This window comes from Podarcis melisellensis (assembly GCF_964234715.1).
Source record: "Podarcis melisellensis genome assembly, chromosome: 5".
NCBI classification, from domain to species: Eukaryota; Metazoa; Chordata; class Lepidosauria; order Squamata; family Lacertidae; genus Podarcis; species Podarcis melisellensis.
In genome coordinates, this window is record NC_138537.1 from 76,497,034 (window position 1) to 76,523,344 (window position 26,311).

General features: G+C 45.5%; 1 protein-coding gene across 1 annotated transcript; it reads right to left on the bottom strand.

Moving 5' to 3' along the window:
- MMRN2 (multimerin 2) lies at positions 1 to 24,663 on the bottom strand. The gene is made up of 7 exons (XM_081913550.1): positions 24,178 to 24,663; positions 10,684 to 10,806; positions 9,459 to 9,565; positions 7,713 to 7,787; positions 6,773 to 6,925; positions 3,387 to 5,261; positions 1 to 1,078 (listed from the first exon to the last, which is right to left on the bottom strand). Exons 1-7 carry the CDS (start codon positions 24,438 to 24,440, stop codon positions 699 to 701), a joined length of 2,976 nt encoding a protein of 991 aa, XP_081769676.1. The 5' UTR covers positions 24,441 to 24,663; the 3' UTR covers positions 1 to 698.
- Between the last annotated feature and the right edge of the window lie 1,648 nt (positions 24,664 to 26,311).

Genomic DNA, 26,311 nt, shown 5'->3' on the forward strand with positions numbered 1-26,311 from the left:
TACAAAACAAAGAGTATTTATTGAGAATGTACGCAAAGTGATACAGTTCTCGTAAGTATAGACACCATAATTTCATAACACTTTAGGAATAGAAATGCCTCATTTTGTTCACCTGAAAGTCCCTCCTGTGTGTTTTCTGATATCGCTTCCATGACAGAGAATGTCACCATGCCAGTTTTTTTTTTTTTAAATGTAGGAGGGCCTGTCCTGTATTTTTTTATATAAAAAAATAAATCTTGAAATGAATGATTTTCCACTGGAAACTTATATCCGGTGAAGAATGAACAATGTTCTTATAAATAAGACAAGAGGAAGAATAGAATCAAATGCATGATAAACTATCAAAGGGATGGAGCAGGAAAAACCTGGGGCTTCCTGATATTTCCCATAATCCCTGACTGATCATGGCTAGGGCCAAGAAGAGTTGGGAGTCCAGGAGCAGCTGAAGGCCACAAGTGACCCATCCTTGCTCTAACGTCTTTCATAAAGCTTTTGCAACATACAAACTCCATTTCTTCTTCATTTGTGACACTGCTAAGCAACGACTGAACTATTTCTAGGAAGCAGCACTGAGGCGAATCAAGAGCTGGGACTACATTTAAAAGTGCACACAGCAAAACTCGCCGTCTTTGGGCTAGTACAGGTTAGCCGTGTGTGTATAGGAAAGTATCATTTATGACTTTGGGACCTTTTATTTTTCAAGTTTTGAATATCAGAAATCCCGCCATGCTTAATCCAGCTGGGTTCTGCTTCGCTCCAGTGCCCTGCACCAGTTCAAACCACATGAGCTCACCCTTCTTGAGCTCCACAAGTGCAAAAGTAGCCAGAGAGCCTCCACTTGCCTTTCTCTTTTTGGTGTCGATGAGCGTCATTCTTTGCCGGTTGCTGAAGACCAGTTGCCCCAAGGCTGGTCCTGGTGCAAGCTCCACGCTGATGGCAACAAGGTAAACCCCAGTATGAGGAGACTTGAAGTAGCCGTGTTCAGGGAAATAACCCCCTCCGTAATTAAGATATGTTCCATTGAGGCTCAGCTCTCCTCTGGCTTCCGAATACCTCACATAAAAGGCCACATATGTACCTAGATGGGGGAGAGGGAGAGTTTACATACAGTGCATACAGTTATCCAAAGTCCCAGAACATTTCCAGTTTATCGGGCAAGATGCTTTCAAGTGTCTCCCAGCCAGGCGTTGAAGTGAGCTTCCATCTCAAAAACAAGGTAAGTCTTCCATTTCCCCAAACTCTTCCCTGCTTGGATATTGAGTACAGCTGGAGAATTCCTGGATTTGCCACTGCCGCCTCCTCACATTACAAAGCCACCCCTGCCCCACATCCCCCCTTTTGCCAGGTACTGGGATGAGGCAAGAGGAGAATGTTTGGGGAGGCAAGAGTGGAGGTATTTTTATTTCCCTCCATGACTAGGTGTTTGGGCTTACAGGAGCGGTAGTTGCTCTAAGGGCTTTTGTAACGTGAAAAACTACATATTCCATGGCACACTGTTGGCAACTATGACAGGATAATGGTTTTGGGGAGGAGGGGCTCTTCGTGTGCATTTGTTATAGCTGCCACTTGATGAAGAGGGGATGTTGGGGGGGGGGCAGTGGGGTGGCGAGACCATCTTACCAAATCTGCAGGTTGGCTCTGGAATTTTGTATGGGTTTTCCCAGTTGTCAAAATGCTGAAACACACTTTTCTAGACCACAGCTCAGGGAAAACAAAACAAAAGCACCATTCTGCCAGGAGATGGAGCTACACGGTAATTCAACGAGCAAACTAATTCAAGAAACCACTGTTGAGTTCTGTACCTCTTTAGCACAAACTCCCTGAGTTATTTTCTTCACCGTTTTACATAATTGGCCATCTTACGGCACCCGTGCCGCCCTTTCAGGAAATACAGTAGTTCAAAACAATTCAAGTGGAAACTAAGGTTCGTTTGGCTAGGATAGGACTTTAAAATACTCAGTATTATCCTTGCTCCCATTTGTGAAACTTGCTGACAATATCTTATGTGCCCTTTTGTTCCATGCAAACCCACCCCGTAAGCCATTTATAAATCCCATTGAATTTTGTTGCAGAGTTTTGCCAGCATGTGGCATGGCAAAAGTGGCACTCCTATAGAAGAGGGAATTTCAACAAATTCTAAATACCTACTTATTTTCTTTCTGTGCAATGGATTACCTACTTTCCACGCTCCAAGCAAACTCTGGTTTAAATTGAAAACGCTCTTTTGATGCTAAGCTTCAGAAAGTGCTGGCATCATAATGGCTCTTGTGCCTTTGTTAGGACGTGTTCCGTCAAAATTCAGAGCGTAGCGGACTAAATGTTCTCTTCTGTACTTATTGACAGGACTGGCTTGATGGAGTCCAGAAGCTTCCTGATCAATAGTTCAGAATATGAGTGGAGTTTGCCGAGAGGAAATGTGAAATAGATCTAGAAGTTCCTGTGGACATGCAGCTGCCCAAAGTGGCTGAGGCAACTCAGCCAGATGGGTGGGGTATTATCATCATAATCAACAACAATATCATATGCTTTAATGCAATTGAAATTTAAGAAGTTTTCTTATGCTAGGTCAGGTTATTTGTCTGCCAGGGATGGGGGAATCTTTGGCCCATTGTATGTTGCTAGACTCCAACTCTCATCATTCCTGACCATTTGGCCATGCTAGCTGGGGCTGATAGGAGCTGGAGTCCAGCAGCACATGGAGGGTCCCAGGGCTCCCTGCCCTTGGCCAAGCCCACAACTGCCTACTCAGACTGGCAGCAGCTGTTCATGGGTATGAACTAGTTCTTTTCTAACCAGGGCTTCCCATGCTGTAGAACACCCTTCCAGCAGAGATTCAGCAGGCATCTCTTGGAGACTTCCTTTATGCTGTCCCTTGCATACCCAACAATTTCATCAAATTGCTTTTAGATATTTCTATGGTATTGTGCACCACCCTGATGTTTGGCGAGAGGGCAGTATATAAATACTTTTATAAGTACAGTGGGACCTTGGTTGTTGAACTTAATACATTCTGGGAGTCCGACTCCCAGAACCATTAGAAAACCAAGAGGCGGCTTCGATTGGCTGCAGGAGCTTCCTGCACTCAATTGGAAGTTTGGCTTCCAAAAAATGTTCGCAAACTGGAACACTTCCTTCCGGGTTTGCGGCGTTTGGGAGCCGCTTTGTTTGGGAGCCAAGCCGTTCGGCAACCTAGGTACCACTGTCAATGAAATATTTACACTTCTTTTGCATCACCCTGGAACATATTGATGGAGGGTAGTTAAGAAATATTTGAAATATAATAAACTTCCCCAAGCTGGTTGGGCCTGATCTCCAAAACATCTAGAGAGCCTCAGGTGGGTAGATCATGATGAGGTTATTATAGGCGGTTGATGGAAGAAACGTACCTGTCTCCGGGATCTCTGCATGTATCTTGTTTCTTCCGTTTAAGGTACCTTCCCTACGACTGCTGGCTTCTTTCTTGTCTCTCATTTTTTGCCCCTCTTGAAGCTGCTTCCTCATCCTCCTGCCCACCAGCGACTGAATCTTTGTGACATCCAAGCTTACATTTGCAGCGGCTAATTCCTTGTTGCTTCCAAACAGCTTTTGAAAGATCTGCAGGTGCTCTTCAAGGATTTGCTGGGCTGACACAAGGTCTTCCCTCAAATTCTCCACTGAGCCACTGAGTGGTTCCACTAGGCTGGCTATGGTGTAATTACAGCAGAAATTGGCATGATCCCTCTGCAACTTATATTTATGCATCTCCCTGCTGAGGTGCCCAATCTCTTTCTTCAGAGTCATGATATCGTGATATGCTGGGTTATCCAGAGCATCCTCCATGGCAGCTTCATGGTTTGGCTCCATGTGTTCCACTCCACTGCGTTGGGTGGTAACCTCCTGCACTGTGTCCTCTGTTTTCCTTTCCAACATAGGATGCTTAAGAGATATATGGACATTGGGGTTGTCTCCATGGTCCATCATCTCCAAAGAGTGAATTGTCTTCATAAGATATTCCAGTGTATAATTTTGCTCCTTGAGTTCGTCAGAGATTAGCCTGATAGTCTTTTGAAGCTGCTCTATGGATAATTCTACAGGACTTGAGTCCTCTTCCAACAAGATCTCCATGTTTTCTTCTCCAAGCAAGGCCTTTAGTGCTAGCTCATGTCTCATTGCATCAAACAACAAAGAGTTAAAAGAGCTGTTGAGGTATTTGATATGCCCGTGCATCTTCTCATCATTTTTTTCCAGGATGCCAATATTGTCAGACAGCTTTTCTGCATGAGAATTGAGGAGGGACATGCCACCTTCCAGCTTTTGACTCTGCTTCTGTTGGCTTTCTAGAACCTGATGTATAATAGGGAAAGCTGCATTAAGATCCTTTAAGCGTGCCTCAAGTTGCTTTATTTCTTCTCTGTTGACCTGAGTGATGTTCACTAGATCCTCTGTAACAACAGGTGAAGATGGTGTTTCGCAATGACATGCTTTCAGAGACCTCTCTAAATCCCACTGGCTGTCTTCAATATTGGACAGAGTGTTGTTGAGAACAAGAATCTTCCTTTCCAGATCATCCCTGTATTCCTCTATTATAAGACTCTTCTCTATTAAATCAACTCTGAACTCCTCCAGGTCGTGCTTCAAGGTGGCTTTCAAGCTCGCAATGGAATCGCTTAGTTCTGTGTAGTCCTCATCAGACTCATCAAAAATTTTGGTCAGCTGCTGTGCATGCGCTGCCAGGGTCTCATTGAGGATCTGAATGTCCCTCTCAATAAATGCTTCGTTTTGGCTGCCAAATTGTATTGGGTATACTGCTAAATTTCTATTCAGAGTCTTGAGCTCATCTTCAAGCTTGTTTTGCTGCTGTCTCATGTCTGTCAGGCTGCTGTTTAAGGCTGACAAATAGAAGTGTTGTGTCTTTTGGTGTCTCTTGAGCTTCAGATCAGTGTCTGCTTTGATCATGGTGAGATTGTAGTGCAAGGCTGCCTGCTGCGAGTGTAAATGATTCTCTATTTCTCTCTTCACATGGTCCACTCTCAAAAGGTTGGCTTGAACCTTGGATTCAAACTTCGTTCCCAACTCTTGAAAATCTTTCTTGGGCACGGTGCTTTCTTGGAAGATCTCTATACTTTTCCGATTGGCCTCGACGTTCTTTGAGAGATTTTTCACGGCAGCAGAAAGATCCTGTAGACTTTTATTGAAGCTTGCCCAGACTGGGTCGAAATGCTCCTTCAAGAAACTCTGCACGTGGGGAAAGAGTGTTTGCTGGAGGAATTGCTCCTGTACTTCTGAAATACAAATAAAAACAATATAAGGTAACGTGGGCAGTTATTCCTTTAGAATTGTGTGCCCGCCTTTGACGTCAATTCGGAAACTGCAGCTGGTGCAGAATTCAATGGCCGCACTGCTGTCTGGAGCAAGACAGTGCAAGAAGATAACACTTTATTGTGGCACAACCGCATTGGGTACCAATTAGCCCAAGCCAACTCAAAAGTGCTGGTTTGGACCTGTAAAACCATATGCCACTCAGGAACCCCAATAGCTCAAGGGCCACCTCTCTCTACATGAGCCACACCAGATTCTGTGGTCATCATCTGAGACCCTTCTGCACATGCCCCATCTGAGGGAGGAGGCACAAGAACAGGCCTTTTCAGTGGTGGCCCCTTGCTTCTGGAATGTTCTCCCAAGGGAAGCACACAGGGTGCCATCTTTAGTTTCAGCCACCAGGCAAAACATTTCTTTTAAACCAGGCCCTCAGCCAACTAAGTAGGAGGGTTTTAGATATCTGTGGCCTCTTACTTGGATGGAACGTATGTGATTCTAGGTTTTTATTCTGTTCTGGTTTTAATGCTTATACTACTTTGTACGTCACCTTGGGCTGCTTTTTTGTGAAAAACACGACTAATAAATACAATTAATAATAATCATTAGATGCCAATGATGGACTCATAGCTCATCCAATCCTGAACACTCAGGCCAGCTCAAGCACTCCCCCAGCAAATATACTTAGGGTAGGGCAAGCAGCACACAAATTATTATGTAATACAATTAATTGCCACCCTTCCTTCAGGGAGCTCAGAGTGACTTAAGTGCTCGACACATCCACACACCCATTTTATCATCATAGTAACCCATGAAAAACGGGCTGATCCAAGCTCAGACAGTGAGCTTGATGACTGAGCTGGGGAAGGAGATTTTGAAGCAGATTTTTACGGCCAGTAATTTTGTGTCATGGTTCCCTCTGAGCACCCTTGATTCAGACCAGGAGTGGAAGGCACTTGAGGACAAGGATTCAGAAGGGGAGAAAGAGACTATGTGGCAAGGTGCAAAACTTGCTGGAACCATTTCACAGCTCCCGTGCAGTCTTTGAACCCTTGCTGCTATTCTCAGACTCCTGAACCTTGGCGCTTGCTCTCAGACTGGATTTATTGTTGCAGCTCCTTTGCCTTGCAAGAACATCTTGACTATATCCTGCTCTTTTTCCAGTTGCTGAGTTCGTACATTTAGGCTGCTCTACTTAAAGTATACTTCTTTACGAACAGTAAACACACCTGTAATCTGGTTCTCGGCTGCAGCCAGGACTATGAGTGCAAGGGGTATGTCAAAACTTGAAAATACAAATGCCTTCTCTTAAACCTCTCCAAGCTAAACGCACAACACTTCCAACCATTCTGCATAGGGCTTGGCTTCCAGATCCCCAACGTGCCCTCATTTAGTCACACTCCAGTTTGTCAAGAGTCCTGCCCGTCAATGACTTGTGCACCCAACTCTGCCCACCCTTTTGTGGCTGTGCTCTCACCTGATTGGTTGTGGCTCGCTGCTCGCCTTGTGCTGCTGCTGTTATAATGAAGCACCTTCTGTAAGACTCCCAAGTTGCTTGTGGCCTGGTGAATATCGTTCTGCAGATCTTCCAGCAGGCCTTCGTGGCTTTCTTGGGCTTCTGCGATATCTCCTGATCCCAACGACAAAGGGCAGGAACAAATGAAACCATTTACAACGTACCTCAGCCTGGAAGGTAGCATTACTTGGAGGAAAGCATTAGAAGACACTGCAGAGCACCCTTGCACACAGCTAACAGCTGCCTGCTCCACTCTGCCCCCCACCCCCAGCCCTATAGACCCAGGAGAAATGTCAGGAAGAAACATTACAACACCCATTGTTCAAGTACAGTGGTACCTCTGGTTGAGAACAGGATCCTTTCCGGAATCGTGTTCGCAACCTGAACAGAATGCAACCTGTGCAGATTGTGATTTGCCGCTTCTGCGCATGCGCGTGATGTCATTTTGAGTGTCTGCGCATGCGAGAGCGGCGACACCTGGAAGTAACTCATTCCATTACTTCTGGGTCGCCGCGGTACGTATCCTGAAAAAACGTAACCTGAACCTAACGTAACGAGGTATGACTGCAACGTAAGGGAGATTTGGGCCATTAGTTTCTCATCCATTTGCAAAGCTCTATTAGGCTGCAACCCTATGCTTACTTACCTGGCAGTAAGTCTCACTGAACTCAGTGAAGTTAACTTCTAAGTAAAACACACATGATTGCACTGTATTAATAATAATAATAATAATAATAATAATAATAATAATAATATTCAGGCAGCTATGCTTTGCTTGAATAGACCAACACCATACATTTCAAAAATATTCTGTCCTATGAAGAAATGTCATGCAGACGGATAAACGGTTTAAGGGATGCATTATTCTAATGGTGAAAGAATATATTGAATTAAAACGTACTCTGGCTGGAGAACTCTTCTTGTTCTTCCTCCCAGCTTTCCGGCTGATTGGTGGACATCGGAAGAAAATTAGGATCTGCAAATTAAGTTTCCCAAGTCAGTGATTCTCTTTTTGCAGTTCAGCACTGTGGGGGAGGGTATTCTTTTCATTTAGGTAGAGTCTGGATTCATAAAGCATCCCTAGCATTAATCTCTTGCTTCCAGACATGCTGGTGAATTAGAATTATAGCACCTAATATATAAATAAACATAATTACCATCAGTATAGTACTTTAGGAGTATTCAGAGCACTTCACAATCATTCTGAGAATCCTTATGACAACCCTGTAAGGTTGGCCAATATTATCCCCATATTGCAGCAGTTGGGGCAGAATGAGACCAAAGCACATAGGCTAAAGTCAATGCAATAAAATAAAATAAAAATAGGAACTTTGCCAACTTCTCCAACCTCTGCCAATCTCATCCCCCTACTCTACCAGAAGAAGACAAAAATGCAAAAAGATGTGTATCCAGGAAAAGTGTTTATGAAAATGCACATATTTTGTGGGAAAATCACATAAAAATACGCATTCTATCAGGAGTAACTGCTTGAAAACATGTATATTAGTCAACACAGCATAAAATGTGTTTATTAGGAGAAATTTGCACTAAATGCTGACAATTTTTATGATTTTCCTCAACAACAACACCACCAACAAAACTGAATTTGAGAAATGGAAAAAACCAAAATGGGTAATACTAGCCTGGTAAAGAGGAGACTGAGAGGAGATATGATAGCTATCTTCAAATATCTAAAGGGCTGCCACACGGAACATGGAGCAAGCTTGCTTTCTCCTGCCCTGGAGGGTAGGACTTGAACCAATGGCTTCGAGTTACAAGAAAGGAGATTGTGACTAAGCATTAGGAAGAACTTTTTGCTGGTAAGAGCTGTTTGACAGTGGAACAGACTCCTTTGGGAAGTAGCAGACTCTCCTTCCTCGGAGGTCTTTAAGCAGAGGCTGGATGGCCACCTGTCATGGATGATCTAGTTGAGATTCCTGCATAGCAGGGGGTTGGACTAGATGACCCTTGGGGTCCCTTCCAATTTTATGATTCTCTGCCCATCCCTTTCCTTCTCCCATCTGAACAAGACTCACTGCTGTTACCTTTGCAGTGTAGCAAGGAGCAGACTGCACTGCAGTGACTTCCACATTGCAAGGGGGGTGACCCAAGGGGCCTTGGGATAAATAAGGTAAAAACCATCCAGGGGTCCTTTACCTAAGTCCACTCAAAGGCGACTATGGGGCTGTGGCGCTCATCTCACTTTCAGGCCGAGGGAGCCAGCGTTTGTCCACAGACAGCTTCTCTGGGTCATGTGGCCAGCATGACTAAACCACTTCTGGCGCAACAGGACACCGTGATGGAAGCCAGAGCACACGGAAACACTATTTACCTTCCCGCCACAGTGGTACCTAATTGTCTACATGGACTAGTGTGCTTTTGAATTGCTAGGTTGGCAGGAGCTGGGGCAGAGCAACAGGAGCTCACCCTGTTGCAGGGATTTGAACCGCTGACCTTCTGATCAGCAAGCCCAAGAGGCTCAGCGATTTAGACCACAACGCCACCCACATCCCAGGTCGACCGAACAAGCCTAGCGCATGCCCAGCACAAACTAGATGCATCCTATAAAGTGCCCCAGTATATTTTATGAGATATCACTACAGCTGTGTCCAGCCTTAACATTTATTCACCTTAGGGCCTTGCTTACCGTGATGTTCACAGTTCCTGCCAAAGTAGCCCGGGCAGCACTTCCAATACAAAATGTTCTTGACTTTTTGTTTAACCTGGTAAATGGGCTTCAAAGCCGCTCTGTACCTAGAGGTAGAAAAGCAAACACTTGAGAGATAGCAGGCAAACAAAATTTCAGATGATGAAATTGGGTATACTGATACCCTGGCTTTTTAATAAAGAAATATGCCAACTGTCACAGAGCGTACAAGTTGGTAAATCACCCGCAATTCAGAATTTAACGCTTTATTAGCAAAAACACGATCACTACTGACTTAATGAGCACTGCGATTCTGTCCCTGTCAGTCTTCTTCCATGTAAACAGTTGCTGAGACTGAAACGCCTTGCCTTCCCATAGCCATCTAAGTCTCCTCCTCTCCAGGGCTTTCCCAAAGCAATTGGAGACTGTGCCTGCATGCAATCTGTTGCTGCTCTGCCCATTTCAGCCCTCTTCTGGTTCTAGGAGATGGGAGGAGGGGAGCTTGTCACAGCAGGAGGGGGAGACACCCGTGACTCATCACTGCCTCTTGGCCTCCCCTCCTCCACCTCACCTGCGTCAGCTTCTACCTGCGATTCTCAACTTCTCTCTGCCACAGTCTCTCCCAGCTCACTAAGCCCTGTTGCCCCTCCAGCTTCCGACACCTCTTCCCAGTCTTCTCCCTCTGACCCCTCACCATTGTCCCACAACTTCTCCTCGGGCTCTGATCCTTCCTTTGGTAGTTCCCCAGCTGATTCCTCCTGCCATTCCTCTGCATCCAACCAGTCCATGACACCAACCTAGCCTATAGGGGGGAGGGGACTTCCATGAGAAACCTGGTAGAAAATGCCTCATCCTCATGGGAGCTGGCATGCAGCAAAGCATAGCATTCAGGAATGCACGCAAGAGGAGAGGTCCCACTTCTGACCTCTTTCCATCCTTCTTTCTGGATAACGATCTCTTTATGACTCATAGGAGTGTTGGGATATTTTTCTAGGAGCACTCTAGCAGCCTCTGCACATATAGGGGAAGTGCAAGTGGCTTGGGCTAAGAATCACATCCAGCTTGCAACCTGCCCTTTCTTCCCTCTAGTCATCTCTAGAAACAAATAACCTGGGCACTAAAGCAATGCGAGGGGAACAGGGGTCTCCCAATTCCAGGATATTCATAGTGCAGGCAAGGCCTTAAAGTTATCACAAAACCCCATTAAAGAGGCTGTCAGACTTACATGATCTTCTGGCAATCTGGAGTCCCATTTGGACATGGTTGCTGAGACTTAATTACATATTTCTCTGTCTTGCAAACAGCAATATACGTGACCAGGCGGGACTGCGGAGACGAGCACCAGTTCCTAGGGGAGAAGAGGGAAACGCAGGCAGGAATTGTGAGAACAGCTACCATTGGCCTCTATATCAGGCAAACAGTTTTTATTAAAGATTGTATTGTGCAACAAACAAAGGAAAGTACAGTCATACCTCATGTTACGTTTGCTTCAGATTGTGCATTTTCAGGTTGCATCCCATGGCGACCTGGAAGTACCGGAAAGGGTTACTTCTGGGTTTCGCCACTCGCGCATGCACAGAGGCGCAAAATGATGTCATGCACATGCGCAAAAGCCCCGAATCGTGACCCGCAGGTGCGGGTTGCATTCTGTTCAGGTTGTGAATGGGCCTCCGGAACAGATCCCATTCGCAACCAGAGGTACCACTGTACATATAGCATCTTCACTTTCAATTCATAGAGTCTCGTTCACAATTTGTTTACATTTGGTATGAGACACTGTTGTCATATAATTGGGGGTGGGGGAAGAGGAGGGGGGAGAGTGATGGGGGATATTGATCTTCCATTCTATTGCGTAGTGCTTGTGCAGGGTTTGTGTGTCAGCATCACAAGGTTGGTCACAATGTTGGCATTGTGAGAGATTGGAGGCTCCATTTGGCTTGGTTGGATGCCTCTGGTTGATTGCAGTGTGGTTTGCTTGAATGTGGAGTGAGGGGAGATTGTTGAGTCAGATTAACCATCCTGAGTCATATGCTGGGGTGGGGGAGTAGGTCATTGTGTTGTTGTGCTGTATTCGTAATAAAGGCTGGCCACACCGGGCTGAAGGCATCCTCCTTTGCTTGTCCCCTTGCTAGTTTAAATGTGTTGGTTATCATTTCTAGTAGGTCGGTTTCTCCTACATTTTGGTACTAGTGGTCCACATTCCCTCCTCTATGTCCCTTTCATGAGTGCACAGCAGGCAGAATTTCACAGGGGGAGCTTTTCCAATCAGTGCATCATGCTGCTAATGAAATGCTTCCTCTGTTGGTTTCAGTCTCCCGTGTGTCGTGGCAAAAAATCCACTCTTCAAAGGCACTGTTAAAGTCACAAAACCCCTGTCCTGGTTTGCTTCTGGTTACCCTGCGCCAGTGTGGTGTAGTGGTTAAGAGCGGTAGACTCGTGATCTGGGGAACCGGGTTCGCGTCTCCGCTCCTCCACATGCAGCTGCTGGGCGACCTTGGGCTAGTCATACTTCTCTGAAGTCTCTCAGCCTCACTCACCTCACAGAGTGTTTGTTGTGGGGGAGGAAGGGAAAGGAGATTGTTAGATGCTTTGAGACTCCTTAGGGTAGTGATAAAGCGGGATATCAAATCCAATCTCCTCCTCTCCTCTCCTATCCACAGGTCAGCCTTTCAAAACCTGGTGCCCTTCAGATGTTCTGGACTCCAACTCCATCAGCCCCAGCCAGCATGGTTTAATGGTCAGGAATGATGGGAGTTGTAGTTCAACAACACATGGAGTTAGTGAAGACTGTGCTGTGAACTGGTCCCAAAGCTCACCTTCTTGAAACTAACAGTTGGCAGACTCTATGCTCTGGCATTTTTGCAAACATGGAAAAGGCTGCCCTTTGCCTGTGCAATGTTGCAAAATGCTGTTTGCAGAGGGGCCTCCCATCGTGTTGCACATAGAACTGTGCTGGCACACAGGTTGCGAATGAGCTCTCTTGAGAAACGACATTGTGCTGATATAAATATCCCTCTCTCTCCCGAGAAGTAGGCAGGCCAGCAGACAACAACACAAAATGTAACGTTTCCACACAATGCCACCAGCGCCATGCAGGCAATTCAGAAAGGTCAGGAGACCTTTCCACTCAGCTGTTGGAGTCAGATTTGCATTGAAACTGGGCGGCTTTCTGTCGGCGTGGAGAGAGCTCGCAGCTATGAAAGAATGGCTGGACTTAGCTGCAGTTTTATATCTTCCAGTGGGAACTGATATCTCTGATAATCGCCATACATGGGAAAGTTTTTGCTTTAAGGCCGAGTGGCAGAAACAATGGGAAAGTGCGTAAGGCAGGAGAAAGGAGGCTGAGGTCACTTCTGGCAGGAGCAGGAACTTAGCAACCAGTACACTGAGGCAGGAAACCAAGGAAAGCAAGCCCTGAAAACAAGGGTCGCAATCCACCCAAAAGTTAAGCACATTTAAAAGTACTTTCCTCCCAAAAAACCCAGAGTCCTTTCTTTTGGGGGTAATTCAGACTGAAATTCCCAGGTGTCAGAACAGGTTGTTTATGTATGCTACAACTGTGGCCCGTGTTTTGTTAGCCCCAAAATGGAAAACGAGTGAGGTGCTGACAAAGAAGAATGGCAACTTAAGTTGACAGAATATGCACAACTTGCAGACTTAACACATAGAATAAGAGAACAAGAATAACATATGTTTAGAGAAAATTGGAAAACGTTTATTGAATATTTGGGGGGAAATTGTGCCACGCTGGCGGCATTAAGATAAGTTCAACAGTATAAATAAGTTTTGATGGATGCAATAATGGAATACTGAATGGTATAGTTTTGGTAAAATATGCAGGGATTTATGATATGTAAAATGAACCACGGAAAGAGAAGTCATTGATATCTTAAGGATGTAAAATGAGTATTTTAAATTGTAAAACAGAAAAATTAATAAATTTAATAAATTACACACACACACACACACACACACACATAGAGTGAGGCCGGTGGTGACACAGGAAAGGGTCTTCTTTGTGGTGGCACTTTGGTTGTGGAATGTGCTCCCCAGAAAGGTTTGCCTAGCACCTGCATTATTTTATTCATTATTTTACTATTAGTTATTAAATGTGTGCAGCGCCCTTCATCAGTAGATCTCAGGGCGGTTCACATTATAAAAACACATGGTAAAAACGCAAAACACATGATGAAAACAAGAATAATAGCAAAGCAAAACAATGCCCCTCCGCAAACATAAAAGGACATAGGATGTTTGCCAGCCCAAAGCCTGATTGAAGAGAAATATTTCAGCTTGGCACCTGAAAGTGTATAATGAAGGCGTCAGGTAAACCTCCTTTTGTTCACAGATTTATATGAGTCCTGATTTATCCTACAGTCATAGGGCAGTATACAGAAGCAAAAGAAGTACAAACTTAAGGAAAACTATACCAAATTGATTTTAAGACCTTATAAAACAACAATACATCAAGGGGAAACTCATAACATTGATCCAAACCCTCCAGGTTTGAATAAACAAACACAGTTGTATATAACAAAAAGTAAGATTATATGTATTGGGAAAATTTTGGGGGGAAACACACAGGGTAATATGGAAATAAAACAAAATGGGAATATGAGGGAAGTCCAGGGGAGGAGGGGGGGGAATATTGAAAATTGTTTGAGAAATATTGTTAGAGGATGTATACATGGAAAACCCAAATACACACACACACACACACACACACACACACACACACACACACACACACACCCTCCTTGCTCCACTTCCAAAGACTTGGTGGAAGAGGTACATATTTTCCTTTTGTCTAAAAGAATGAATTGGGCCAGGAGAGTTTCATAGACATGGAGTCACCACAGAAAAGTGCCTTTCCCAGGGACCCACACCTCATATCTCATCCAACATGTGAACCATTATGAGGTCTTCCTTTGCTGATCTAGGGAGATGGGGAGGTAGATAGGGGAGAAGATGCTCTCTCAAGTTCTTGAGTTTGAGGTTTTCTATGGCTTTAAATGCGTGTGAGATACAGGATCGGCGGTGGACTCCATTTTGTCCTTTGCCTCAGGCAGCAACATTCGTTTGGCTGGCCCTAGGGGTGATGGTTTCATGGGGTTTCTCTACTACGAAAGTGTAGTTGGATGAGATCACCCATTTTATGACACCGTCTCCTAATGGGAAACGTTCTCATTAGACCAAAGTCCAAAGGCGCCAATTCAGAAGCATTACGGGAAGACGAGGTCACAAGATGGCAGGCTGAAAATGGATTTTTGATCCTCTGAGATGTTTCCAAGACTTTCCCTGCACTAGATTAATGCAATGATAAAATGTTTTCTCTCTTCTGAAAGCATCTTTTGTTCCTACTTAATTCGCATTATCGCCACCGCAACAGAAGAGGTACAGCCAATTCAGAAAGTGGTTTGCATTTTGGTTTCGTCTTTACGCAAAGGGATCGTCCGCTGTAGTAACTGCAGCTTAGATTTCAGATTTCCCTTACATTAGCTACCCTGTGCAGGCAAGTCCAAAGCCATTGGCTAGAATAATTGAACAACTCCATGTTTCCTTCTAAAGCACTGTCATCAGAGCTTGTTCTTTCTATGACTTGGCTGAAACCATCCCTTCAGGAATCGCACCAATCAATGATGCCCCTTTGCCAAATCAACATAAATCTCAAAGGGCCAAATAATCTTAGCTTTGGAAGGCAGTTGTAAAGATGAAGAGGAGGAGGAGGAGGAGGAGGAGGAGGAAGAGGAGGAGGTCTTCAGTTGTTTAAATATGTTTTCGTCCAAAACACAGCGGCTACTTCTGGAGAAAAACTTCTACCAGCATATAACACTTTGGCAGATCCTGTAGACAATCTGTTACCAAGCCAAGTTCAAGGTTTCAGAACAAACATATAAGGACCAGGTTGCTTGAGAGGCCACCTTATCCCTTACATATGTTCTGCAAGAGAATTTCTCCTCAGTGTCCACCAAATTTCCACAGCAACTCAGAGCTGGGCTTTTAGTGTGGCTACCCCTGTTTTATGCAATGTTATACCTGCCGATACCCCGTGGAATGGCAGCAGTTTGGCTTTTCTTGTCAAGTTCTCCCTTGTCTGTCTCCAGGTGGAGATGATTTCCACCTACTCCAGGAGCAAGGAACCCCACGGCCTATAAACTGGATCAGGCCCACAGAGCTATTTCAAGTGGCCCACCATTCCCTGAACCCATTGCTATTTTTCTAGAAAGAGGTGCCAGAACTCACCATGAACACCGCCCTTTTTCTCTTATACAGTGGTACCTTGGGTTACATACGCTTCAGGTTACATACGCTTCAGGTTACAGACTCCGCTAACCCAAAAATAGTGCTTCAGGTTAAGAACTTTGCTTCAGGATAAGAACAGAAATCGGGCTCCGGCAGCATGGCGGCAGTGGGAGGCCCCATTAGCTAAAGTGGTGCTTCAGGTTAAGAACAGTTTCAGGTTAAGTACGGACCTCTGGAACGAATTAAGTACTTAACCCGAGGTACCATTGTAATGACGAAGGCCACCTGAAAGGTGCAGGAACTGAGTTCTGGCTGAAAAAAGCCCTGCCTGAATTGCACCCCACCCCTCACCCCATCACAGCATTGGGCCTTATTCTGATTTGTAGTCATTCACTGCTGAAGTTCAAGGGACTCAATGCCAGATGGATTTTCTTCCTCTAAATGTTGCAAGATTTTTTTAAAAATAACAACAGACAGATAGCTTACATAGATTACAGTGTCTGTGGTTTGTTGTTTTTTTCCTACCTGAGACAGGGGTGGGGTTTGTTCGGTTTGGGGGTTTTTTAGCACTTTTGGTGCAAACTTGACGGTTTGAAAAAGGGGCCTGATTAGAACTACAAATGTTTTCCGGTACAACCAAGCAAAGCAAACAAGCAATTAAGCCTGAGCATTGTTCTGGCTTCCCTAGAAGGAGAGCAGTGGGGATTTTCGCACTGCTTTTATCTACTTCCAGCACTTGGGAGAGTTCCTGCAGCCCCCATTCATCACCCAAACACGACAGTCGGAAATGAGAAGCTGCTTATATTAAAGATCTGGCCAGCCTATCGAAAGCAGGGAAGCCTGTGTGCAAGTGTGTGATAACAATGCCGCACCTGAAATAAATCTTGCTTCATGGCCTCTGACTTCCCTCCTCAGTGACAAGTACCAGGCCATGGTCACACCAAGGTCCATTTCCTATGAGGTGACTTTATTGGAGACCTGTAGCCATTCCTAGCCTAGCTCTGCAGTTATGCAATTTTCAATATTCAAATCGAGCCCAAGGATGTGTAGGCCAACAAACATAAAACTGAAAAACCCACTGTCAAAGCCCCTATAAAAAGGTAAAGGACCCCTGACAGTTAAGTCCAGTCACAGACAACTCTGGGGTTGTGGCACTCATCTCGCTCTTTAGGCCGAGGGAGCTGACGTTTGTCTGCAGACAGCTTCCGGGTCATGTGGCCAGCCTGACTAAGCCACTTCTGGCAAACCAGAGCAGCACATTGAAACGCCATTTACCTTCCCACCGGAGCAGTACCTATTTATCTACTTGCACTTTTTGGTGTGCTTTCGAACTGCTAGGTGGGCAGGAGCTGTGACCGAATAATGGGAGCTCACCCCGTTACGGGGATTTGAACCACCGACCCTCCAATCGGCAAGCCCTAGGCTCTGTGGTTTTGGGACGCGGGTGGCGCTGTGGGTAAAAGCCTCAGCGCCTAGGGCTTGCCGAGCGAAAGGTCGGCGGTTCGAATCCCTGCGGCGGGGTGCGCTCCCGTTGCTCGGTCCCAGCGCCTGCCAACCTAGCAGTTTGAAAGCACCCTCGGGTGCAAGTAGATAAATAGGGACCGCTTACTAGCGGGAAGGTAAACGGCGTTTCCGTGTGCAGCTCTGGCTCGCCAGAGCAGCGATGTCACGCTGGCCACGTGACCCGGAAGTGTCTCTGGACAGCGCTGGCCCCTGGCCTCTTAAGTGAGATGGGCGCACAACCCCAGAGTCTGTCAAGACTGGCCCGTACGGGCAGGGGTACCTTTACCTTTACCTTTTAGGCTCTGTGGTTTAGACCACAGCGCCACCTGTGTCCCTCAAAACCCCTATAGCATTGTAATATTCCACCCCCCTCCCAAGGAATTTTACTGAACTGGGGGAGAGAAGAGAGAAAATGAAAACACATTTGTTCATGTTCTCCCTGGCCTGTCACAGCTGCAGTAGGGGACAGGCTACCAACCTGCCAATGCTAGTTTATAAAGTGGCATCAAGTATGTCATCAGCTATAAAAATTCAGACTCAGCACCAACTCCCCAGCTGTTTATCTCCCCTCCACCAAGCAGGTGAGATATGCTGGTACCTCATAATCATCAGGGCTCATCAACCTGGGAAGGTAGCCTGTCTAGGAGAAGGAAAACTAATCCTAAACCTCCTCTGGCTTGGAGGACATCTTTGGGAGAAGAAAAGGCTGAGGAGCAAACCCTGCACAAATTCAGAGTGGATTCCCGAAAACGGTTGGATGGTGCCTGGTACATCTCTTTCCAGCAACTCCTGCAGCCAAGCTGGTGCCAAACGTATTGCTCTGCTTTTCCTTGGACCACACCACAGAGGCCAAGAGTGAAGTCTTGTCATCTGGGCAGCCCAGGACCTCCATCCACACTGCCCAAGTTTGCACCCCGGAGAGGTCACTTCGGTGCTACTTGAAATCACCTCCAGAGGCGCGCTCCATTGTCTCCTGAGACAGATGGATGCCAACAAGTAATTGTCAGCTATCCAAAGCCTTCGAGCGCACATATTACAACCCATTATTCCCCATTGTTGAAAGACCTGGGAAGACTGTGAACAAAAGCTTAGACATGGTTTTCTCTTGACACCACACCGTTTCTCACCCCCAGCACAGCCCCTTCTGTGGCTCTAAGGAACAGGCAAAATTTCTTCTAGATGTGATTCTCAGGTTAATACACCAATTTTCACTGCCCAGTTCCAGCCTCTGCCTGCTAGTCCCTGTTTCTATTGATGACAAGAGTCGGGCCAAATAAGGTAACAGAGTGAAAGTATGTCAGGATTGCTCATTCCGGAAACCACAACGGTCCAGTGACAAAATGCATTGTCTTTCAGGAAGTATGCAGCTTCCACAACTGAAAAATGTATCATCTGGATAAGACCCAAGATACAAATAATGAATGACACCAAAATTCATCAGAATGCACCATCGTAGGACACAATACTAGCATTTTGCTCTTTTGAGCAAGAGCCAACCTCCAGAGATGGGGAACTGGTGGCCACTCAGATGCTGTTGAACTGCAGCTCCCATCATTCCTGACCATTGGCCACACTGTGATAGTGCTGCATCTAGGAACCCCCCCAGACTCCGCACCAGTTCCTTCAGGAAGAGTGTGGCCCCATTCAAGAGAGGCAATTTCATGACCTCCCAGACCTGCGACCCTCTCACCCACGGAGATGCCACCTCACCAGGATCCAGGCTCAGTTTATTAGTTCCCATCCAGCCCACCACTGTGTCTAGACACTCGTCTGGGGCCTGCACAGCCATTTCTGATTTAGAGGAAAAAGGGGGGAGGGAGTGCCAAAATTTCCTGATCTTAGAACTTGTATCCGGTCACATCACCAAACTTCCTTTCCATATCTTCTTTGTAACTAGACAAAGCCATCGCAAAATACCGGAAAATGTATTGAAATAGCAGATTCTCCTCCTCCAGACATACATTGAACCAACCACCTGTTGTGAGACATGAGCCGACAGTATAACATTGTATATGACCTTGTGTGGGAAAACATCCAAAGGCCGGGATAGATTTATATATAGCCGACGGATGTCTCCATCTGGCAACGGCAATGGTTTCCTCTCACGCCTACACTTGAGGCCTTTTCAGACACGGCGCATTTCCAACATGGAAAGCCCTTTCAACTTAGAAAATGTGCAAAAGCCACACGGAGACCATCACACCCGCCGCATGTGTACGTGAGGGAACGCGTGTGTACCTTTTATTTATTTAGAGAATTTATATACCGCCTCCCACTTCTGTGACAAATTATCAAAGCAATGAATTCCAATTAGTAGAACTAAATTGGAACAGCAAGGAGGGGCAGGGAAATACAAAATCAATCCCAGAACAGAAAAGATGGTAATCACAGAAGCAAGTTCATTACAGAACACAGGGCATGTTTCCCCCCACAATTCAGTGCTATTTCCTAGAGCAGCACTTAATTTCTCCCCATAGAAGTGAAGGATGGCCATTCTCTATCGCCCTCAAAGACGCCACTGTCTGGTGGTCCCAGTTTTTAGAGTGGCACAAGAGCCCTCTCTTTCCTACTGAACTGGAAACTGTTGTCCTCCAGATATTGCTAGATGATAGTTCCTGCCATGAACTGGCAGCACAACAGAGAGGAGGAAGAGGATGCCAGCAAGTTGTGTAGTCAGGACTGGGACACACTGGGGTAAGCTGTTCAGGGGGAAGGAGAGGTTCATGTAGGAAGTACTCACAGGGTGACAGATGATGACAGGGGATGGGGGTCAGTACACAGGAACCAGAGCAGCAGGACCCATCACCAGAGCCAGAGGGGCCTGTCTCCATTAACACAGTGGGCTCTGAGGCATAGGGAGCAGCAGCACTCTAGGGGGCTGAGGCAGGCCAGGTGGGTGTGGGCAGCTCCCTAGCTGGCCAGGTGGGGTGTGCTAGCTCTGGGTTGTGATTCCTCAGCTGGAGTAGGCTTGCAGCAGGTGAGGGCCACATGCCTTGTCAAGCCCAGATGCTGCAATCAGCATTCAAAGTATAAAAGGGCAACAGAGCTGAGGTTCTGTTCAACTGCTCCAGGATCTCTGTGGGACTGTGCTTCCTTTGGACACGTGGATTGACTCTGGACTGGGGACTTGACATACTGACTTTCCGTCAGGTCAGGCCAGAGGTTTGGGACAGCTCCCATCATCCTTGACCTTGGTCCATGGTGGCTCATGGGAGTTGGAGTCCAGTGTTTACAGCCAGTTTTCTCAGAGCAGACATTAAGCTATCCAGTCTGTAGTTTTCCAGATCCCCTCTCAAATCCCTTTTCAAAAACTGATGTCCACTTTCTAGTCATCAGTTGCAGAAGCCAATTTTAGGGAGAAGTCGTGCGGTTTGCTTGGAAGGTTGAGAATTTCGCTTTTGAGTTTTTTAAAGAACTCTTGGGTAGACACCACTTGGACCCAGTGATTTGTTCATTTTTAGTTTGTGAGTAAGGTCTAGAAATTTGGTCTCTTTTCACTGTTTCCAACCAGTTCAACAATGCTTACATGTCCCACCAGGTAAGATTAAGTCCAGTGTTAGACTCATAGAACTGCAGAGCTGGAAGAGACAATGAGGGTTATCTAGCCCAGGGCTGCCTCCCTTCTGATTGGTTCCATGACCAATTGTTCCAGGGCACAATATTTAGGAGTGCATATAAATGTTACCAGAGGTAACCAGAACAGGCATGTAGCCAGTTTCTGTGAGGGTTACATAAATCACTCATTACTATGACATTTCCCCCTTTGGCTGCCTTCTCGATTTCAGTCTTCAACCCAAGAATGCCCTGGGCATTTCTGATTAGGGAGTGTGTGTGCACCGGCATGTGCAAGGAAACTTGTCATAAAACAATTAGAAACAGCTCAAACCATGTGTCACACGTCACCAAGTATTTGGCCTCAACAAACAATTGCACCTTCAGGGTTGAGTCTGCGCTAGTTTCATGACACTGGGTGCTGGCATCTCTTTAAAGAGTGGCTTCTGTGTTGTAGTTGCAGATGGAAGAAGGAAGAAGCTGAGTCCTTACAGTTGAGGTTAACTGATTCTGATCTCCCCACAAGGAATCTGCCCTGCAGTCCTCAGGTGTCAGCCACTCCAGGCACATTAAGAAGGGAGTGTCTCAAATGCTCCGTCAGGGTAACTTAGATGTCAACGCAGCTAACTGCCCTGTTCATCATGCCGTGAAGATAAACAAAGATCAGCAGCCAATATGATTCAGAACTCATCACATGCATGAACAAGCAAAATGTCATCAAAATAATTCTGGTTTGCAGCACCAACACAACCACAGCATGTAACATACATTACATCATCAGAGGTCAGATTGATGCTGCAGTTCTTGAGGTCAGCAATAGAGTACATGCTTTTCACACAGACTTCTGCATTTCACCCCTCAGCTTCTCTGGTAAAAAGATCTCAGGTAGCAGGACCAGAAATATCTACCTGGTGCCTTGGAGGCTTAGATCTACTCTGCCATTTGGAGTAGACCGTGCTCAGTGGGATGGACCAATAGGTAGCTTTATATTGTTATGGATTTCCAATCGGATTTCTTTTAAGTCCTGAGGCACCCCTGGCCAACCAACTTGAAAAAAAACATTGTATGTATCATTCGTTGGAGTTTGGTAAATATACTGCAGCTGTGTGCAGAAAGTAGTCTGGTCAGACTGCTGCCTGAACGAATAAAAGGAAGTTAACTTTTATTAACTCCTGCAAACAATGTCATCCTGGGCACAAGCTCATGTGTGCCCACTATGGAGTCATGAGGTTAAGGGAACACTAGGACAAGCTAAGAAAGTCTGACTAGAGAAGGAGGAGGAAGTATAAGCCTGAAAAGAAGTAATGTACATGCCAACAAGTAGCTACCAAAGAAGGAACCAACAGGAGGAAAAACAGGTTGCCCGTCTATAGACCCAGCCCAGTTCAGGTAAACAACTACAAACTTTGTTGCTTTTACTCCAAACATCCCAGCATTTCATCAATGGGATGAGATGACCCAAAGCAAACCACAATCTCTGCCAAGCCAGAAATCTTGGTTTTGTTTCCTTTCAGAATGAGCAGGGAGGAATGAAGTAGGTGCACACTAAGCGATAGTTTATGGCTTAATATGATGTGGGGACACAGTCTATGTGTGGATTGTGTGCACGCGCGCTAAATTTCTCCTTCAGAACTTGGCACACTTATTCTCTGCACACCAGTGGCTGCATTGTGCCTCTTCGTAGAATCGTAGTTGGAGTGTTGTGAATATCAAGGAGTTACACTCTGTGCTAAGTGGAAATGCTGACTCAGTATCGTGTGATGGGTCAGCCTTAGGAGACACGGGGTGTTGCCTAATTGGTTTATAGCCAGCTAGTATAAAAAGGTATGGTTGACTTCTCCCCTGTATGTAATCCCACCTGTGTATGCTGATTCCTGGATGTAAGAAGACTGCTTTATGATGATGCAAGACTGCAACTGGAATAAAGCCCTGCTTAAAATGCAGCTTGACTCTCGAGTGCTTCATATGGGGCTGCCGTACATCTCAACAGACGGGACCACAAGAGTCATCTCTAGTCCCACCTCCTGCATCTTTCACCCAACATGGGACTGGAACCGACAACCCTGAGATTAAGAGTCCCATGTTCTATCAACCCTCTCCCATGAGCCCATGTTCCGAGAACCCTTAAACCCTTGGCAAACACAGAAGGGGAACCATGTTGAACATGTTTTTTGGTTTTTTTTTTGAGAGCCAGTAAGCTAAGATGGTAAGAGACACAAACACATTTCCTTTCCACATTTCCCTTTCCACATTTCTCAGCTAAGGTGGGTGCTTACCTATGGTAACTGAGACTTTCAAAGCAAAGGAACCAAACATTAGCAGCACAGAGTTGTAAATATAAAGAGTTGGTTGTTGTTGCTGCGGCTGCTTCTGCTGCAGGCACAGCTCTGCACTAAGAGGTATTGCAATGAAAAATTCATTAAGCTTTCTACATTGGTTTTTATATCTCATCAGCCAAGGACCTCTTTACATGCCCTGGACATCTCTGAAATGTACTGGAGAGCCCTGAGATTTCACGAGACCTTGCCAGGAGCTGCCACAGCAGCTTCTCCTTCTGTGGCAGTGGCAGGGCACTTATAGGGGTGCAGCCCCATGGGATTCCACTTTATGGGTGGACCAACCCCGTCTGGAAGTAAATCCCGTTGAACTCCAAGAGGCTTACTTCTGAGTAGACATGTATAGGATTACACGGCACATCCCATTGATTTTGATGAATAAGTCAAGATGAAAGACATACCAGTAATTGATTCTAGCTGAACAACGCTCCAAGTTCTACAGCACATTTAACTCTTCTGCCCTGTTTTACACTGACACTGTTTAATAATTTCTTGTTTGCTTTATTCCGAATTTGATTGCTTCTGTTTTCAAATGGTGAGCCACCTCGAGTAAAAGGTGAAATATAAATCACTATAACAAATACATTTCCAGTTTCACTAAATATTACAAATAATAGCCAAGGCTAGCTCTTCATCAGTTTTGTGTGTGTGTGTGTGTTTAAACTGTAGGTGAATGGCTGTAAAACTTAATGTGCTTGCACAAGTTAGGTCTAAGCAATGAACAGAAACAAACCATCTCGTTCCCTTGCTACCATTAATACCCATTTGTTTGCTTTTGGTTGCTAATAGGCTTACAAGATGAAAAGAATAATTAAAAATATGCGATGCTTCCGTATCTATGGCTGTGTGCTCCAGTGACGTTCTAGAATAAACTGCACCCCTTCCTAGAATGCATATCTAAAATCTCCAACTAACCTTCTAATTCCAGAATTATTTCCTTATGAATACAATCCTATACACACTTACCCTGGTGAATGTGACTTATTCTGAGTGAAGCTGACATATTCAGGGCAACCTTCTATGTGTCTACTCATGAATGGGGTGCAACATAGATGTCACAGAAAGTCTTTTTGGCCGATACTTACTCATGATGAGGTTGATGTTCTCTGGCATCATCATAATCCTTCACATCGTCAGTCACAATGGTGGCAGCCGGGTGGAGGACTTCTTCTCTGATGTGTTCCTTCCCCCAATATTCCTCTGGCCAAGAAGATGGCTGTGGGTCTGTTAGCATCTTGCGGTCCTGGGGCCACTGCTTGTGATCTGGATGCCCAGGGTATCTTGAATGCAGGTCTGACTCCGCCAGCACTAGGGTGCCACAGAGGAAGAAGACCTTAGCTATCATCATGGGCTCCTTCCTTGGTGCTCTTACACTTCCCTGCACTTCAAATCAAATTGCTCCTGCAATCCCCTTTGCACCATTCCTGAAGCTGAAGCTTGGAAAAAGGAATGGCACGTAACAAAGAACGGAAGCAACGCTATCGGCCCTCCCAGCTACAGTGGAAATGTTAAAGGTCATCAGACAATGTGGGTTCCTGTGGGGGGCCCCGAAGACCTCAGTCGGGGAGGTGGTGTGTGAGTTTGTGTGTAGGAGAGAGGCAGGGGGTGGTCGTGGTTGATTCAAGGGCGGGGGGACGGGGACTTCGGTGTGTTTTCCTTACTAGCTTCTGAAATTATCAACAGACAAGAACTGGTCTTTTATCAGCTGCCTTCTTACTGGGGAGCAGGAAAAGGATGTTAGCTTTCGTGAGGAGGCAAGGAAAAGAAAATATTTAGTGATGGAGCAGTTTTCCCAAGCTGCATGCCACACACTAAGCAGCCCGATGCAGCCACAGAACAGGCTGGAAATTGCTGTGACATAAAAGCAGGGCTACATTTACTTTGCACTCAACCATATTAACATCCTGTGCCCAGGATTTCCAAATTCTGCACCAAGAAAACAGGATCAGAGATCCTGAAGCCTGTATACATAATACGGTTTTGCATAATGCTTTCTGTTTTGCTATTCATGGGAAGGAGCAAGGAGCTATGCAGGGCATTGAAATCCCAAAGCAAATAGTCAAAATCATCCAGCTGCTATTGCTTACATAGTTTTGGCTATATCTTTGTAGTCATGAGGTCTAGTAACTTGCTTTTTTTTAGAAGCGAAGGCTGACATTTTCAGAAAATTGAATTCTCTGGCCATTTCCATATTCTCTGCTCCTTTTCTGAACTCCAGTGGGGACACACAGCCTTGTTTAAAGACTAGTACAAGCTGGTTACAGCAAATACCACAATTTATTTCTTTATCTCCTTACCTTATATATCCTACATTTCTTTCATCATGCAACCCAAGGCAACCTACATGTAGTTCTCAGGCTGTCTCCCATCCAGGGTGGCTGACCAGACCCACACCTGCTTAGCTTTAGCAAGATGGTGGCCTCATTATGGCTTGAATGCTTCAAGATTTTGATGCCAAATACAGACCAATATGGTGCCCTGAGAGAGGACAAAATTTGGCACCCGCCCCCTAACTTTGAGCAAGTACCCATATAAATGTAGGTTTTATTATTTTTACTAATAATTTGTGCTCCTTCAACTAGGGGCCCTGTATGGGGGAACCACCCACACTGCCCTTCATCTGGCGCTGATCGCAGGACCATCTTACAACCTTCAGTATTTCAAAGATGAAAACTCTTGCACATTTAAAACATGCCATTCTCACAGGAAAGATCATTCCCTGAGCTGCCCATCCATACTATCACATTGACAAAACTCTCTTCCACCTGCTGCACTGTTCATTTACTCTAAAGTAGTCTGGCTCACACTGATATAGAAGCTAGAAAGATTGGGGATTTGAAGTTGTTAGGATAAAATTGCCACCCCCCAGTTTCACAAGACATTTGGGACAAATGAATCTCTCCAGGAATAATCCACCATCTTCTGTTTATTGCAAGCTATACTTTACACCCCTCAATTTGCATTGCGTTGTCAACTATTATACAGTTCTCTGTACGGATGCTGCTTTCTCATGCTTGATATTTTGCTTCATCTCATTTACCACCCTAAGTCTGCCTAAGTTCCTTCTGTTCAATAAAAATAAATAAAAATTATTTTTTAAATTTCCACCATCCTTGTGTAGATGCCATTACATAGTTTGGCCACTAGGTAGCGCTGGACTTAGTTGTATCTGGTTAGAGTCAGGAGTTTTCTGTTGCTCTTCTGTCTGTAGAGAGAGAC

What these genes read in the sequence shown, in the direction of transcription:
- MMRN2 (XM_081913550.1), bottom strand. Translation starts at nt 24,440, where the DNA reads ATGATGATAGCTAAGGTCTTCTTCCTCTGTGGCACCCTAGTGCTGGCG. An exon ending in CCAGATTGCCAGAAGATCAT is followed by an intron (nt 9,566 to 10,683) that starts GTAAGTCTGACA and finishes TTCTACCTCTAG; the next exon opens with GTACAGAGCGGCTTTGAAGC. An exon ending in AGAAGAGTTCTCCAGCCAGA is followed by an intron (nt 6,926 to 7,712) that starts GTACGTTTTAAT and finishes CGTTGGGATCAG; the next exon opens with GAGATATCGCAGAAGCCCAA.